The sequence below is a fragment of the Mesoplodon densirostris genome, chromosome 11 (genome assembly GCF_025265405.1).
Source record: "Mesoplodon densirostris isolate mMesDen1 chromosome 11, mMesDen1 primary haplotype, whole genome shotgun sequence".
NCBI lineage: Eukaryota > Metazoa > Chordata > Mammalia > Artiodactyla > Ziphiidae > Mesoplodon > Mesoplodon densirostris.
Genome location: NC_082671.1, coordinates 46,409,253 through 46,426,737, shown reverse-complemented (window position 1 = coordinate 46,426,737; position 17,485 = coordinate 46,409,253). Strand labels below are relative to the sequence as shown.

The following is a 17,485-nucleotide window of genomic DNA, read 5'->3' as shown; positions in this document are numbered from 1 at the left end:
AATTAAATACAATTTAAAAGGCCATTTCAGTGGTTTGTTGCAGCAACACCCAGCTTCTCCTGTACAGCGTGGAAAATCCAGAGTCCTGAAGGCCAGCCAGCGAGCCAGGCTGCGATTCCTCCAAGGAGGCACCAGGTGTCGCTGTGGGCTCGTTGTCCCGCCTACCCCCCAATTCCAAGAACCTTTTTTTTTTTCTCCCCCGTCTCTCTCTTCCTCTCTCTCCCTCACTCCCTCTCCCCCTTGGTTGGGCTTTGCCAACATATCAAGATGCGTTTCGCCGGCTTCCATCACTAACCTCTCGGAGGTCATCAAGCCAAATTTATGAGTGGCCGCTCGAGTCACGTGACTCTATTTAAGGCTCCCTTATTTGGGAAGAGCGCATAGGATAAAGAAAGAGATATCTCCACCTATAAATTGTGCACTTTGGAGAACAAAAAACCCCTCAACTTCAAAGAGTCACAAATCACCCTTAATCAAAAAGGGTGCAGAAATTTTTTTGGGCCCTCCCCGCCATGAGCTCCTACGTAGCCAATTCATTCTATAAGCAGAGCCCCAATATCCCTGCCTATAACATGCAAACTTGTGGGAACTATGGATCGGCCTCAGAGGTGCAGGCATCCAGGTACTGCTACGGCGGATTGGACTTAAGCGTCACTTTCCCACCGCCTGCGCCTTCCAACTCTCTCCACGGGGTAGACATGGCTGCCAACCCCCGGGCTCACCCCGACCGCCCCGCCTGCAGCGCCGCGGCCGCTCCGGGACACGCTCTGGGCAGAGATGAAGCGGCTCCTCTGAACCCCGGGATGTACAGTCAGAAGGCGGCTCGCCCAGCGCTGGAGGAGCGAGCTAAGAGCAGTGGGGAGATCAAAGAGGAGCAGGCGCAGACAGGGCAGCCCGCCGGACTGAGCCAGCCACCGGCCCCGCCACAGATTTACCCGTGGATGACCAAACTGCACATGAGCCACGGTAAACTTTAGGACTTCATTTTGCGCGCTCGGGTCCGCCTGGGTTTTATAGGCCATGCGGGGCAAATAAAGAAAAAAAAACCTGCGGCCATAAATTTTACGATCCAGGCATCAATGGCTCGTAAAACTGTCCACTAAAAGGCTTAGAGGCTGTGTGCGCCCAAATTTACGACGACATAATTGGATCATAGGAACAAAACGTGTATAAAAGGCAATATTCAATTTTGGGGGGAGAGGGAGGGAGTTAAAAAAATAGAGGGATCTGAAGGGTGAGGAGCGCGGGGCTCCAGAGCGGGGATCCCCCCGCGGTCCCTCCTCCCTCCCCTGCGGAGCCGGCTCGGCCGCCGCTTGCCGCTCCGGAAGATTCCAGCGACTTGGGAGGGGCGGGAGGGGGGTCCCCGGTGCTCGGATCTCGAGGGTGCTTATTGTTCGGTCCGAGCCTGGGTCTCCCTCTCCCCTCCACCCCCTCAGCCCCTCCGGCTGCTGAGTGAAGGCTGCGGCGGAAAGTTTCCTGCCTGGGCGGAGGCGCCTCTCCCGGGGCCAGGCTGGCCTGGGCCGGGCCCGCCTGCGGCCCGCCGGGCCTGTCCTGCCCCGCTCGCGTCTTCTCCCTCCGGCCGCGGGTGGGGGCCTGGGGCTGGGATGGGGAAGCTGCGGCGCTGCACGCTATTCACCCCTTCCTGGGTTGGGGGGTTTATATTCCAGAGACTGACGGCAAGCGGTCCCGAACCAGTTACACGCGCTACCAGACTCTGGAACTGGAAAAAGAATTCCACTTTAACCGCTACCTCACTCGCCGCAGGCGCATAGAGATCGCCAACAACTTGTGTCTCAACGAGAGACAGATCAAGATCTGGTTCCAGAACCGCAGGATGAAGTGGAAGAAAGATTCCAAAATGAAAAGCAAAGAGGCTCTCTAGAGGCAGAGGGGAGGCCCGCTGACAGCACCCCGAGCCCGCTTCGGTCCCTGCGCCTTTCCTTTTCGGTTTTCCTCTCTCGGTATAGGGCGGGGGCTTGGAGCATCGGCTCCCCAGCCTCACAGACAAAAGCTCTTTCCCTTGGCATTCCGCATCCCCACCGACCCCAGGTTCCCGCGTGGCTGCCCGCGCTGCCCGGACTCCCCTCAGTTCTGCTCAGCACCGAGGTCCCAGGGCAGGCTATCCGCAGAATCCCCAGAGGGCTGTGGCATAGGGGCTGGTGCTGAGCGAACCCGGCCTGGGCTGCCTCTCAGGATTCCTGCCCAGCGTGGCCGCTGGGGTTCAGGTGGGCCCTGCGGGCGCCTCAGGCCCCGCGCCGGGACCCTCCGGCCTCGCCCTCTCCTTTGTTCCCGGCTGCAGGCTCGGTAAGAGGATGGTTGTGCCTGGCGGAGTCCGGCACCAGACTCGGGGTGCTTCCTTGTAGCCACTAAACTCGATGTTCATTTTTAAAATGATTTGCATATGAAAGGGGGAAGATGACTGACTGCCTAGGACCCCCTTGGTTGCCCTATGCTCTCCCAACCTGCGCCCCCCACCCCAAAGCCCGGGAACTTGTCCAGCCTGCGCTCTCTGCATGCCCTCTCAGGCCCCCAGCCTCAGACCGCTAGCTAGCTCAGCTATTGGGGTTCCCTGCTACTGGACCCCAGCAAAGGTCCTAGAGGCTCCTGGCTGCCCCAGTAGTCCCTGCCACGACTTTCGGTGTCCTTCTCATCGCTGTTGTCCAACTATTTATTGACTCCAGGTCTTTCCTGAAACTATATTTTGTCATATCAAATAAAGACAAAGAGAGACGAGGACTAAAGATGCAGCGGCTCCTCTCTGTTTGGGGGGCATGTATTGGGGAAAATCGTCTAAATGGGCTATGGGGTGTTGGGGAGGCCCACAGCCTTTAAGCCTCTCCTTTAAAAGAATTTTTAGGAGCCTCTAGGAGTATTGAGAAGAGGAAGGTCGAACTGCGCTTTTTTCCCAATCCCTGGCTCCAAGAAGGACCTCTCGGGGAAGGGGAGGGCCCCCAAGCCGTCTGTACTGGCTTTTCCCATGCTGTGGCTGTCCCAGGCATTCAGGCCTCTGCACCCACTCCCACTTTGGCTGGGTGGATCTGAGGCCTCTAGCCTCTAGCAGCGGCCCCACAGCATGCCAGAGCTAATCTGCAGGGACCAGGGACCCATGGCTCCATGGTGCTCAGACTCAGGCCCTTCTGGGCCTGTGCAGAGCTCTCTCAGGGCTACGTGGTCCCCGGGCCTCACTGGACATAGAGGAAGGGCTGAGCTCTCAGCCTAGGGGCCTATTTGGTCCCAAAAGGATGCTCAGAAAGAGTTGGTACTGCTCAGTAGAGGGGCGCTGTGGGAGGAGGCGTGTGAGCTTTCTAAGGTCGTGGGGAAGCAGTGGGGCAACCTGCAGTTTGTACCTGCCTGGCAGGAAATGTTCAGACTCTCTTCCCCACCTCCTAGGGCCTAGGGCTATGCAGGACAATTAGCTGGGAGAGGAGCTTAGACCAGTGCCCGAGTTGGGTCTGTTTGCCATCATTTATCTCAGTCTCTGGGATTTTGTGTGGAGGGGGAGGGAGAGCTAAAGGGAAGGGGAAAAGGCAGATAATTCAGGTGGTGCCTGAGGCTGGCCTAGGCCAAAGATCTGCTCTGCCCCAGGCTCCTGGGATGGGATGGGGGAGGAAGTACTTTATAGGAGAAACAAATGCGGGAAGGGTTCATAAAACTTTACTGCATTTCCTCTCCCGCCTCCCACGACAGGGTGATTTCCTGGAGCCAAGCCTAGGCCCCCCACACTGGGGGTGGGGGCCAGTTCAGGAGCTGGGCTAGAAGTCTATTCCAGCAGCCAAGAGGGAAAGGGAGCAGAGAGGCTTTGGGGAGGGACAAGGAGAATATTTATGGTTATTAATGCTGATGCTCCTTGGATTTATTATAAGGACTGACTTCTCTGCATCCCACTGCCTAAGCTGCCAGTCTGTCATTTTTTTTTTTCCTGAAAGACCCAAGAGCCTTGCCTCACCCCATACTTAGCATGTAGGAGGTCTCCACACATGTTTCTTGAGCTGCACACCCATGGCTACACCCTTCCCCTTCTCACTGCACTCAGGCCAGGTTAGGGAGCCTGTAATGTCTCTCTTCCACTAGCGCTCAGCAGTCAGCCCAGCCCTGCACCAAGTCATCTGTCTCCTTTCTCTCAAATAAAATGTGTAATTTTCTTCAGGGAGTTATTTTAATTTTTTCTCCATGCTGAGTAAAACTATTGAGCGAGCAGTGAAGCGTGGAGAAGCACTGGTGTCTCCAGTGGGTGACAGTTAACTGAGAAAGAGGTCGTGGTGTCCACCATCACCCACCCCAGCCTCCCTGACTGCGAGGCCCTGCGCTTCCTCCCGGGGGTTGAGGTGGGGTGGGGTGAGGGGACGCATCACCCCTGGCCAGGGGTGGGGACAGTGTGGCTCAGACCCACTGAGCAGGGTACACCAGGCTCACTATGCACTGATGCCTCCTCCCCGCAGGGTTTGGGTCTCTCTTTCCCTGGAGGAGCTGGCGTAGTGACTCCAGTCGGCCAGACTTGGGTAGACACAGCCGTGCCTGCCAGTTTTCCTCCCTCTGTCACAGTCCGCAGACCTGCGCTCAGGGCCCAGCCTCTGCTTCAGCGCATCAGCGATCACAACCGAGACAGAGGCCTCGGACGTACTCCCTTGCACTGCGAGTGGGTGCGGCCCAGACTCTTGCTTTCTCCCTGAGCAGAGGCTTCTGCTTCACCAGCCGGCCTCCTGGAACAATCTTCAAGTACCAGGGTTTGGCATTGCTCTTGGGGAGTTAGTGGAGGGGCTTCTGGGTCCTAAACAGAGACCATGGAGCCTGCTTCTCCACTTTGCCCTGGAACCCACCCCCTCTGGCAGTGAGAAAGAAGGGGAAGAAGCATGACTTACCTTCCCGGGGGAGTGGGAAGAGGGGGACACGGCCCACTCTGAGCAATTAGAGAGAGGAGGAAAAAAATAGGAGGAAAAAAAATATCAACACGACCTCGAAGGGGACAGGTCCTTATGGAAGTAAGTAAGTAAATAAATAAATAAATAAAGATCCACCCTCTGCCCTCTCCCCACCCTGCAAGGCGGGTATGGGGGTGAGGCCAAGGAGTGGCACAAGGGCTTTTTAGTGTAACTGAGCATTAGAGAAACACACACTGCTTCTATGTGAATTTAGGAGTTTGAAACTTTTGGAGGTTATTTATGTGAATGGCCTGAAGGCAAGCCCATGAGTGGCTCTTGGGGGACCACGTGATGTCATTAAACCAAGTTTTATGGTGTAGGGAGAGCTGACAAACCCACAATATATTTACATCATATATAATCTTAACTGTCCAGCCACGCAGCTGCTGGTGAGGTTTAATGCTAGGACAGAGGGCCTGGCAGTTAGAGGGGATTACGGCGCTGGGGATGATGGTGAGAGAGGTTACATCTTCGCAAATGAATCCCAGACGAACGCTGTAAGTTAATTTTCTCTCTCTCTGACCCTTTCTCCCATTTACCTAATCCCCCCGACAAAGAGGAGGCAGTTCCCACTCATGAAGGGAGGGGAAGAAGGCCTCCCCAGGCCTCCCCAGGCCGGGGTGTGAGAAGAAGAGGAGAAGCCGCTGGGAGGTAGGAGGATGAGGGAGCTTGTCTCCCCAGACCAGCCCTCCCCACCCCCAGCCCCTCAGTCCCTCCAGCTGCAAGTCGACAGGGGTAAAGACAGACCCGGGTCCTTTAGAACTTTGCCAGGTCTCCCTGACCCCCTCTCCCTTCTCAGTTGAGAAGAAAGACAGCGGCAGACACAGGGATGTTTGGTGTTTGTTAGGAGTGTGTAAACTCTAGGCGCAAGTGCAAAGGGCCTCTGGGGCCCTTGTTCTGGGGAGGGGCCAGTTCAGCCCTTGGCCAGTGGCCCAGAGTCCAGGCAGGGCAGGCAGCTGGGGAGGGGGACAGGGAAGGAGGCCTTTGGGACTATTGAGCCCACAGGCTGTGAACTGAAATGGCGGAAGCATCTTAAAGTTGGTGGGTGGAGCCCAGGGAATCCCGAAACATTCTCTCTCTCTTCACCACCAGGCCTGGGTGGGCAGCTGTCCCACTCTCCACAGTCTGGGGTCTTAGTCTGTCTGGGGCCAGTGTGGTTTCATGCCTCCCCCTCCCTCTAACTGTCGGGGTCTTTCCTGGCATCCCTAGCGCTGGCCTGAGGTAAAACTAGGCCCTGGAGGCCTAGAGGCTTCTGCTGTGAGTGCAGTATAAATGGGCACGGGAGTGGAGGCAATGTCTTTACTAGGCTGGCCAGGAAAGTCCCCTGGCCCCGAGGAGAGAGTGGCCTCTGGGCGATGGAGCCCTCAGGACCCAATATGGGCATGGTGCCCTGGGGCCAATCTCAGGCTGAGACTCCCTTCAGGTTTCTAGGAAGGAACAGCAGAGGCGTTGGGCACAGAGGCACCTGCGTGTGGAGGACACGTAGTGTTCACCTCCCCGTGCTTCACTGGGAGCTAAACCAAGAAAATGACAACATAGGAACGCAGGTTCTCTGAAGGGGCCAGGGATTCCAAAGCAGGGTGGAAAGCGGGTCCTTAGGGGGCAAGGCATCTAGGCCAGGGGAAAGGGGGAGGGGAGCGAGGAGGGGAGCCAGAGAAGAGGGGGAGGGAATGTTTTGGGGGCAGGGGGCTCTGGGCGCCCACTGGGTGGAGAGGTGCAGTTGGGGACAGGAGGAGGATGCTGTTACCGTGCCCCTGTCACCCAAAAGACTGAGAAAGAAACAGGAATCAGGCAGAGGCAGGGGGCCCAGGCAGACTCTGGCAGGGCGATGGGGGACAGAGACCCAAGGACACCTGCTGTCAGAGCTGGAGCCCCATCCCTCGCTCTAGGGGACTGTCACATGCTAGAGGAGCTGAAGAGCAGGGGCGCCCAGGTGGAGAACTCTCCAAAGCCTTCCCTCCGGGCCTCAGTCCCTCAACACCGGCCTCCCCCTCCAGCCTCCCACCCCTTTATTTTCTGGAGAGGCGTTAGGATCCCAGCGGACTCTTCCCAGTAACCCACTGGAGAATTAACTCTCGTGTTCTCCCTTTCTCACTAGGGGCCCTCCCCGACCCTACCCCTCCCACCCAGTCTGATTTTGAGGATTTTTGGAAACTTTCCATCCAAGCAGCAGGGAGATGGGAGTTTCCCTTGGTCTATAACTTGACTCCCCCCCTCCCTCCAGCCTCCCTTGGGTCTTGGGGAGCGAATCTAATGGTCTTCAATCAAGAATTTAATCAGGGCCAAAGTCCCACACCCAGGCAAGACTCGCTGCCTTCCCCCACTCCTGGCCAGATCTCAGTCCCAATCCCTTCAGCTCTGTGTAGCAGGGTGAGTGAGTGTGTTTCTGTTTTACAGATTTACACAGCGTCTCTTGGAGGGTTTCTATGACTCCCTCACCCCGTTTTCCTGTTTCTTAGGCTCAAAAGTTCCATGTAAATATCACCCCCTTCTTCCCACCCCAGTAATTGCAGATTGTCTTTCCTCTCAGATAATTTGCCACGGCGTTGTTGTTGTTGTTTGTTTTTTTGTTGTGGTGGGGTTTTTTTACGTTTATTTATTTATTTTGCTGTTTTGTAGGACTAATACAAATGGAAGTAGTACAAGCACAAACGGGCCTTGAGATTCTTGGCTTTCCCACCCTTCCCCCATTCTGGAATTTGAGGTTTCTCTGGAATAGGGGGATGGGCGGTCCATCAGGTGCCAAGGTGCCCCAACTAACCCGGAAAGCTTTTAATTTTGTTCCTAGGTCTTTAACCCTAGAAGAGGTCAAGCAACCAATCAGAAATGCGCTAAGCAGGGTCACATGGCCTTTAGCAACCAATCAGCCAAAAAGTACTGGGGTCTCAGTCTTGGCCTTCCCCGGACTCTTCTTCCTCCCTCCCCACCACCCTCTTTAGTTCTTGGGTCCTCCATGTCTCTGATGTGAAGGGGATAAGTGATGCTGAGAATATTCTAGCCCTCTTCCTCTGTCCCTGACCCAGCTCTGGGGAGTCTTTGGCTTTTGTCCTCCAGTTCTAACAAAGTTATACTTCGAGATCAGTCTCAACTGTACTGGGATCTGAGGTTGTGGGGCATCCTCTGTATTATTCTCATGTTCTCCTGTGTGATCTTACCCAATTCCCTGGACTTTATAGATAATGCACTCTAGATTAGGCTGTACAGTGGGTGTGGATACGAACTCCAGCCCTGAATTCAAATTCTGACTATGATTATTCCCTATACACTTACCTTGCACACCTTTTCATTTTCATTCTCTTCTGATTCTCTTGGGGACAGGTGAAGTGATTAGAAGAGACCTCTTTTGATTTGTCTTTCTGGAAATGCTCCAGAAGCCATTAGCTTTATCAAAGTGTCTCTGGCATGGTTGGGGAAGGGAGCAAAAGTAGAGACTTCTTGAAAGTTGTATTTGGTACCTTTAGTTTGTTGAATAACTTCAAGCCAGTTGAAAGAAGCATTCTGAAAAAGGAAATCAGCACAGAAAACCAGGACCCTTCCCCCTCCCTGCCCCCATACTAAACAGGTGATGGATTTAAGTCCCCTTCCTTTCCATTCTTTTAACAAGATATGATGATGATGATGATGATGATGATGATGATGACGATCCTTTGTCCTGGCCAATGGTTATCAAAGGACACAGCCACTGAAGGTGTGGATTTTGGTGTTTGTGTTTATACATGGGTTAGGTCAGAACAAGCAATGGCTGATAAACTATTTCTGAGCAAGACCATCTGATGGCACAGAGAATGTGCATGTATGGCAGGAGTGCTTGTCCTCAGGTCTCCTGAACACTTGACTTTCAGGTCCAGACCCAGGCATTTCTCCCCCCACCCCCATCCGCCAGTCTCCAAGGCTTTGTTCCAGGGTTAATTTTCTGGTTGAGTTCCCCTCCCCTTCTCCTCCTCCTGAACTCCTGCCCTCCTTGAACTGACTGAGGAGCAAGAGTTCTGATGGGCTGTGCCACCCAGACCTCTAAGCCCTCCTCTGGGGGTGTCAAGGGATAGCCCAGATTGAGCTGGGCTTTGTCAGCAACCCCTGTCAGTTTGCCTTCTGGGTGGGGCTGATTTGGGGCCAATGTCACAGGTCAGGTGGGAAGGATTAGAATGAGAAGCCAGAGGGAGGGCAGCTCTTCTCAGAAACCACTGAGCCCCCACTTCCCAAGTCACCTTCAATCCCACCACTCCATTGACCTCTATCATGAATTAGAATTAGAGCACACCAACTTATTTTTCCCTAGTAGATGGTGTGGTAGTCTTGTCTGAGACCAATCCTCACTTCTATGTGGGTATCTCATGCTGGAGTTTCCAGACTCCAGGAAAGTAAGGAAAGAAAGGGCAGGAGTGTTGGCTCATTCTAAGCAGGCACTGGGAAGAGAGATTTTATTGCCTCAGCCCCTCTTAATATCCAGGTCAACTTTATCTGTGTCTTTGATTCTCCCTCTCTTTGTGTAATTGCTTTGGGCTGAGTTTCTGAGCTGAAACATCATTGTCCTGGGCTTTAATTCTGTGCTTTCCTTTCCTGGAGAGACAGGCACTGCTCTGAGCCTCCCCCTCAGTGGGATTGGAGACCCTGGAGCCCTTAGAGGTGGAGAAAGGACAGAATCTGGATTCAGGACCCCAAGCTAGGGCTTTTTGGCTTTTTGAACTTCAATTTAAAGAAGAGACTAGCTGTTAGAGGGCCAAGAAAATCACGTCCGTTTTGTCGGGTCTTTGTAACCCAGAATGGTGTGTCTGTTGTGATACCTCCCTTCACTGCTTTGATGGGGCCCCAGGAGCCCAAGGAGTCTGGACTGAGGAACTGAGGTGATAGAGATCTCTTTGTCCTTGAGTCCTACAGAAGAACCCTGGGATCCATTTTCTTCTCCCACTCCTAGGAAGATTCACTGTGTGTGGGTGGGGGTGGGAGGGAGATGAAATTTGGGACTTAGGGAAGTTGGGCTAGGTTATCCAGGACCTTGTTCAGCCTCTGATGACCAGGCCTTAGAAGCTAGAATGAGAGGTTGACCAGAAGGCTCTGGGCATGCTGGGGAGCCTTTGCAGGATGGAGGCTACTTCTCTACACCTGACACAAGTGCATAGAAAATGCCAAGTGTATGTGTCCAAGTGTGTATGAAAGAGGTCTGAAGCCCAGGCTGGACACAGTAAACCAGCCTTAAACTAACTTCCCAGTAGCCCATGATTCTTCCCATCAGCCCAGCCTGAAGACCATTTGTCCTCCCCTCCCCACTCATGCCCTGGAGCCCTAGGCATCTGTTAAGTATCTTCCCTTGTGCCTCCCTGGAAAACCAACCCCCTGAAGCAGCCCCCACAGATGGGGGCAGCCAGGCTCTTGGTGACCTTTAGTGTCCTGTTGGCCTGTTGAGTTGTAGGGGGTTGGAAGGCAATGTGGGACTATGAGGCCAGATCCTTATCTGATCAAATCTGCTCTTCAGGCTCAATTCCAAATATCTTAGGGCTGCTTCTCTGCTCAGATAGTGGAGAAAATTCTTGTCTAGTAAATACTTCTTTAAAAAGTCAACTTTCTGGCTGGAAAACCCAGTGTGTCTGTGAGTGTGTGTGTGTGCGTGTGTGTTTGTGTGTGTGTGTATGAAGTGAGTAAGGGTCAGGTCCCTCATTTTACATTGTGTCTCTCCCCCTCCTCTGGGTGGAGGATGGGGGCGTGGGCTGAGGTTTTATTGAAGGTGCTTTTCCTGTTGGGAGTAGAGATGGGGTCATAAAGCCTAGAGGAGGCTGTTTTGATCTGGTGACTTCTCAGGAAGTAGCATTTGAGCTTTTGCTTTGTAAATCACTCTCCCCCAAGCTGGCCAACTAGATTGGATTGCACTTCTCCAAGCCCACCTGGGGCCCTCCTTACCTCCCTTTCCCCAGTAAACCAAAGCAGAAAAATCAAAGGAAGTCCAGGGTCCCCCAAATCCTCTGCCTCCAATAAGAAAAGGGCTCATTAGTGATTTTTCCCCCTCAAAACTCCAGATTTAAAAATCATGCCCTCTTTTATTTTCTTTTGCCCACACAGACCTTGGTTCCCCCAACCCCTTAGTTAAAAAGGAACTAACGTGGAAAGCAATCAGCTTCTGAGCCTGGTGGTAGATACCATGACTCCTGGGGGCTCTACTCTCTTCTGGGGCCACTGTCTCCCTGTGACATCTTTCCTGAGCCCCAAACCCCTTCTTGACAGGGTGGGAATTCAGGTCTGTAAGAGAGAGCTCATGAAGAGAAGGGATGGGAGGGGGGCATATAGATGACTCCATCTAGCATTGTATGAATGGAGGAAACTCTCTGCAATCAGTGACTGGGTTTTATGTAATTAAGATGGGTGCAGGGTTGTGTGTGAAAGCCCACAGCCTTCTCACATTTCTCTCTAACCAAGCTGTTGCAAAAAAAAATTCATATTTTACCTAAATGGCTCCATTTTGTAATGTTAATGAGCCTTCCCCTCCTAAAGACACCCCAGCTTCCCATGGATCCGTCCCCCAGCTTTGGGTTAGGGAGCTAAAGGGAAAAGCAGTAAAGAGTCCTCTACCTCTGTCTCAGTTCGGGCTACATCAAGTCAGGATGCTTTCAGGTCCAGTTGTCAGGGCTCCTATCCATCGCCAGAGAGATGCCCCATATGCTGGAAATAAGGCCATAGATTATATGAGTCCCTGGGCCCTCTTAGCACTTACTTGCACAGGCTTCAGTTTACTCTCATTTATTTCCCAGAGAAGTCTGGGCTGGGGTATCTCAAACCCACAAGCATCAGAGAATCTCCCTCATTCCTAAGATTCGATGCAAATACACGTGTCTTTATAGAGAGCTGAGCAATCCCATAGCTGTATACGTGAAAATGTATTTATAGATTGCTCTGTGTATAACAGGATGTGTGTTTTACATCCCTCTCTACTCCACATTTAAATGCAGATTTATAGATATTTAGATTTATAGATACACAGTGAACTGTAACAGTCCTCTGTCAAATTCCTGTGTGCACATTACCAATCTCTCTATAGTGTTGGATGTATAAGCTGGGGTGTATTGGTATAGCTCTCCCTAAATATCTGGATGAATAATTGGTGAGTTTTTTCCCTCGGTTGGAAAGAACTCTGCGCGTGTTGTTCAATCTCTATTTTGAAAATTTTATCTAGATTTATGCAAAAGTCCCAACTCATAAAATAGCTACATATTGAAGCTACATATTTGGAGATCTTTATAGTCTTTGCAGTTTTGCTGCAAACTTAAATATTTGAAAGTATGTTTAGAGATGGTTCCATAATGCATGTATCTATATGTAGGGGCATAGATCTCCCTCTAGAAGGACTGAAACTTACTGCATCTCTCTGTCTCTCTATCTCTGTGTCAATAAAGACATCAGGTGAGTGGGGATAGGGAACAAATATCTTTGGGCTGTTTTGATTATTAAAGGGAGTGATTCTGTTGCTATCTCCAAGGCTGAGTCCAAATGAGTTATTTGCCCCCGAAAACCTGCTCTAGGGGCCACAGTCCTCTCCAGGCTGTCCCTGTGACCTGAGATCCCAGCCCAGGCTCCCCAACCTGCAGTACCCCCCAAGACAGTCACTAAGAAGGGAGAGAGAAGGGAAGAGTCCTCTAGCTCCGCTCCTCTTGGCTCCCAGGGTGGAGAGGCTGACGGAGGCGTTGTCCCCCCACGCCAACTGGGCCTTTGAAATTTGGGGAAAAGAGCGTTCAAGTCCCCCACTATTTTTGTAGGGTGCCCAAATGGTGCCAGAGTCACTGCCCGACCCATAGATGCCTCCTCCCCAATTGTTCTTGGTGCCCAGGGCCCAATTAAGCGGCCGCCTCACTCCCGGCAGCCGAGCTCTTATCGGCCGGGATTGATGCCTCCACGGCTCCTGTATATCATTTCCAAGATTTTTTCTGTCCAACTCCTCGGCTCCTTTGGCTTGCGCGGCTTTGACTAATGATTGCTACAGATGCCAACGTCTCCAGAATCCTAATAGCCAGGCAGGCGGACTCTTATTTACCCGGCAACATTTCTGCGGGAAGGGGTGGGGGGAGAGGGGCTGAGGGAGCTGGGACTGGGCTGTTGCAGGTGGTGGTGGGGACAGGGAGAAGGTTGTGACCAACTCACGTTTCACTGAACTTCTTCCCCAGTGAGAAAGACATTCCCAACTCCCTCCTCTCCCTGAGGGAAAAGCAGGATCATAAAATAGTGCTAATAGTAACTCAGAGCTCGCCTCATTGAAAAGGATCAAAGAACGAACAGGACATGGGGAAGTAATCAGAGAAGTGTTTATTAGTTGTACATAGATGAGAGATTAAGCGGGAGACCAGCGGTTTAGGGAGGAAAAAGAGGGATTTTCTTTTTCTTCCGGAGGAGAGAAAGGGAAGGTCAGCCACGGTGGGAGAAGGGGCTCCTTTTTAAAATTTCACGTCTTCCCTGTCCTTTCCGCACCCCGCATCTAGTCTTCCCGTCCGTGGAAATGCCTCCCGTCCTTCCCTTACTTCGCCTCACCTTCGGTCCCTCCGGTGTGGGACCGCGGCCACTTCCCAGAGGCTGCTCCGGTGCCCGCTGGGGCTGCCCGGGTGATGGGGTCTCTATCTGGGGCCGGGGAGCAAAATCAGACCCAGCGGCCAACTGCGGGCTGGGGGCCGCCGGCCCTGCGGTCCCACTCGCGCCGAATTGGTGGAAAGTTGAGGCCGAATTCGCTTCTTCCGGCGCTTCTGGGCCGCCGGCGGGGCCGGGTCTTTGGGGGAAGCGCCTGGAGCTCCCCGCCGAGCCTGGAGCCGGGCGTCGCGCTTCCCGGGGTCTCGATCCAGACCTTCCCAGACATACACCCCTCATTCGGGTGAAGAGAAAACAAAAATGCTGAGCAGCCCGGCTCCGAGCCCAGGCATGGAGTGCTAACTCCAACGCGGAACATTTTTCTATCAGAGATAACGGAGCACAAAATAATTCAGCAAGGCGGATGGGCAGGAGCACGGTGTGAGACCCCCGCGCGGTGAAGCGGCTGCAGAGCGGACCGCGCCGCACAGCCCGGGAGGACCATTTCGTTGGAGTGTAGGGCGAGGCCGCAGCCGGGACCCGGACCCAGCCGCCCGAGGGCCAGTCTCTAAATTACAGCCCATCAGGAGGACTCGGAAATGCAAAACAGGGAGCCGAAAGATTTAAACAGTCGGAGGCGGAGGCGTCCCGACGCGGCCAAAGCGAAAATCAATCACGTAATTAAAACGGGGAGGGGGCGAGGCCCGAGCTTGGGGGTCCGGGGTTCAGAGGAGGCGGCCAAGGTGCGAGCCGAGGTGGGAGAGCGGCCTGAGGATGGGGCTCTCCCGCCGCGGCCGGGGCGCGGAGGGGCTGCGGGGAAGTTTGTGACAGATCGCTATTGATCCCCTCTTGGCTGGAAAGAGCAGGCTGTGTGTCCTCTTCTAGGCCGGACCCTGAAGCCGCCCGATGGGCCCTTCCCGGGCTCCCCCATTTTCATGGGGTTGTGGCGTGTGGTGATCCCTGGGGTGCCCCGATCTGTCCAGGCGGGTTTGTCTGAGAGCGCAATGGCACCAAGACGTTGCCTCTGGGTTTAAGGGGATAGAGGGAAGTGGCACCGTAGTTTCAGGCACTTACATGTTGCTTTCGGACTGGATTCCTCCACCCCAGGAATCAAGGCTTGCCTTTGGAATGACTGTCATCTAGGGATCCAGGTTTGGAAGGGAGGTGAGTGGGCTTATTAAGGGGAAACTTGGGCCTGAGCTAACTGGACCCTTTGGGCAGGGAAGGAGAAGGAACAGTTCCTGGAGGAAAAAAATAAGGCACGCAGGGAGCTCTGTTTGTGAGGGAATGATGATATTACTGAGGTTAATGATGATAATGATCGGGTATGGCTGGGTCAGCCTGGAGAGAACAAGCTCTCCACAGCCCTTTCTCACAGAGGCTTCTCTGGAGAAGTCACCGGCTCCCCAACTTGGGTGTGATTGGGGTGAATAAAATGAAGACCTTTCCTCCCTTTCCCTGCCCTTTCCTCTCCCATTCCTTAAGAACTCCAGAAAAAAAGGGGGAAACCTTATAAAATCTTCAACTCCTCCCCCCATCATTTTCCTCTGCTCTCTCCAGTTCAGTAAAATGCATCATCTCTGGGCACTGGGCTTTTGCCGGGCGCCCTTCTTAGGAAGTTCAGCAAGCAGTTACCGGGCCAAGTCCCCATGAATTCTGTTTCTGACCCTGGAGGAGACCCAGGATTCTCTTGCCTGCTCTATTGGAATTCTCCTTCTATCCTTAGCCTTTCCCAGTCCCTGCCTTCCTTGGTCCTGGGTGTCTGATCCCATGGGTCTCTGGCAGCTCAGAGGCCAAGAGCATGTTCGGATGCCCACATCAGCTCCCAAAAGGGATCCCACCTTCCTATCGGCTTCTTAATTCTGGGAGCACCAGGTCAGGGAGCTCTCTGTAAGCTCCCCTAAGCCAGCCTAATTCCTAGATCTTTCAAAACCACATTTAGAGAGCTTTAAAAGTAAAAGTCCTTTCCCCCTCTAACAGGAAAGTTCAGGTTACAAATCTTCAGCAGCGCAAGCTTCCTGCAGCCATAAGTCAGAATTTTCAACAACAACAAAAAAGAAGAATTAAAGCTTGCATCAAAGGGAGAAAGGGACACCCCAGCCCCAATTTTAAAGGGGAGCCAATCCAGCAGCCTTGGACAAGAGTGGGGGCCTCACTTGACAAGAGTCAGTGAGGCCAGGATGGGCAAGGAAGGGGGTGGGGAATCCAATCTCTAACTAACAATTTCTCCAGCATAAAAATGAAACATCAAATTCGTTAGCCCAGGGCCTTCATTTTTCCCCTTCCACATTATAACTAGTTATTGAACTCGTTGGAAGATCTAAAGGCCATTTGCGAAGAGACAAATTTCAATGGAGTTTCCCCATCAATAACCCCATGGCAGTGACCTATTGGAACAAGTCAAACACCCGAGGTGAAATGCAGGTCACTCTGTCTAACCAATATTAAAATGCAGCCACTTTTTAAAAAGCCACTTTAAACGAGATTTGAGGAAAATTGAATTCCAAGGAAGGCAAAGCAAGGAGAGGGAAATCCATGAGAGGACCTTGCCTATGGTCTCCGAACAAACAAGAGAGATTCATCTTTAATATTTAAAGGGGGGCAAATTAACATTCCATGATTGCTTTTTTTTTTTTGAGACTATAAGCGATTCCAGGAAAAAAAAAAAGGTTGAGTATTTTCTGGTGACACTTCTGGGTTATTAAAATCATTTTAGACCAATTCATTACTTTTACTGACAAGAGATTTAAGAAAAAATCAATTAAGCATTTGCATATTCTTTTGCATACATTAGCCCTGCCTGCTGGCATTAGAAAGGGACAAAACACATACATATATACATATACACACATGGGGAAAAATGGGAGCCTTGCTTTAGTTTGGGGTTTTCAAGTTGCTCAGAGAAAAAATAAAAATGAAATGAATTACTTGATTGTATACCATCTAAAAGTCAATTTATTTGAGGAAGAAGAAAGAGACATGTTGCAATTTTTAATCTCTAAAACAACAACAAAAACCACATACACACATGCGCACGTGTGCCCGCACACACCCACATCCTGCACTTCTGAGAGTGGGGAGTGGAATGACCCTCATTTTCCTTCTCTTTGCCCTCCAAGTCCTGAGTTGGTTCTCCCACTTATTTTTCTCCCTAGGAAAATCCAGGGATTCTGAGAGGTGAGATTTTAAGGCATCGCAGAATCAGTGGAGCCGCTGAGGTCTCTCAGCCGGCAGCTTGTTACCGGGGAGGGGAGGAATATGGGTTATCCAACGGTCAGTATGGTAATCCGGGCACAATAAGGCCTCGCACACAATGGACACATATTTTTCTTCAGCGGTGTCAGAAGGGAAGCGCTTTGTACTGAAACATGTTTCCGAAAGAGAAACCAGATCAAGATTTAGAAAGGATATGGGGTGAGGGGGGCATTCAGACAGTGATTGCTTAGAGACTGGCAAAAGGTGATCAGAAAAAATAAAAAATAAAATTGGGGCAGAGAGAGGTGGAGGGCAGAGCAGGGGTTGGAGATCCCTGGGCTGAGGAGGCAAGAGGGCGAAGCACAAAAGGAGATACAAGGATTCATCACGGGCAAGAACCGCTTTATTGCCCCCCTCCCCAACCCGTTAAGCCAGTGCTAAGTACAGAAGCCCTCCGAAGGGATCTTATTTCTGTGCTTGCAATAATATCCTGGTGAAAATGTTCTTGTGTGTGTGTGTGGTAGAGTCTGGCTTGTTATTTTCCCCATAGGCAACTTTCTTTCTATTAAGATATAGGAGCCCAAAGAGAGGGTTTTGGTAAATGATGTAGATAAGTGTGGGCATACTTGGAGGAGTCTCCCAGATTTCATTTTCTGGATGTGCAATCGAATTAGCTGTGAAAACCTGGAACGAAAACTCCACAGATTTATGGCTGCATAAGGAGGCATTTAATACATTAATAAATATTAATAGTATGAATGCATATATATTTGTTAGCAGTAATAACCAAAGACGGATTGGACACGTGGTTGGAGGCATCTGAACTCTCTGGATCT

At 52.0% G+C, this 17,485-nt stretch overlaps 2 protein-coding genes across 7 annotated transcripts in view; both read left to right on the top strand.

Annotated features, from left to right (window-relative positions):
- LOC132499439 (homeobox protein Hox-C6) overlaps window positions 1-17,485 on the top strand; it is a 64,348-nt gene that overhangs the window by 42,141 nt on the left and 4,722 nt on the right. The gene's annotated exons all lie outside the window — the stretch shown is intronic.
- HOXC5 (homeobox C5) lies at window positions 504-2,690 on the top strand. The gene is made up of 2 exons (XM_060112677.1): window positions 504-966; window positions 1,668-2,690. The coding sequence occupies exons 1-2, from the start codon at window positions 513-515 to the stop codon at window positions 1,880-1,882; spliced, it is 669 nt and encodes a 222-aa protein (XP_059968660.1). The 5' UTR covers window positions 504-512; the 3' UTR covers window positions 1,883-2,690.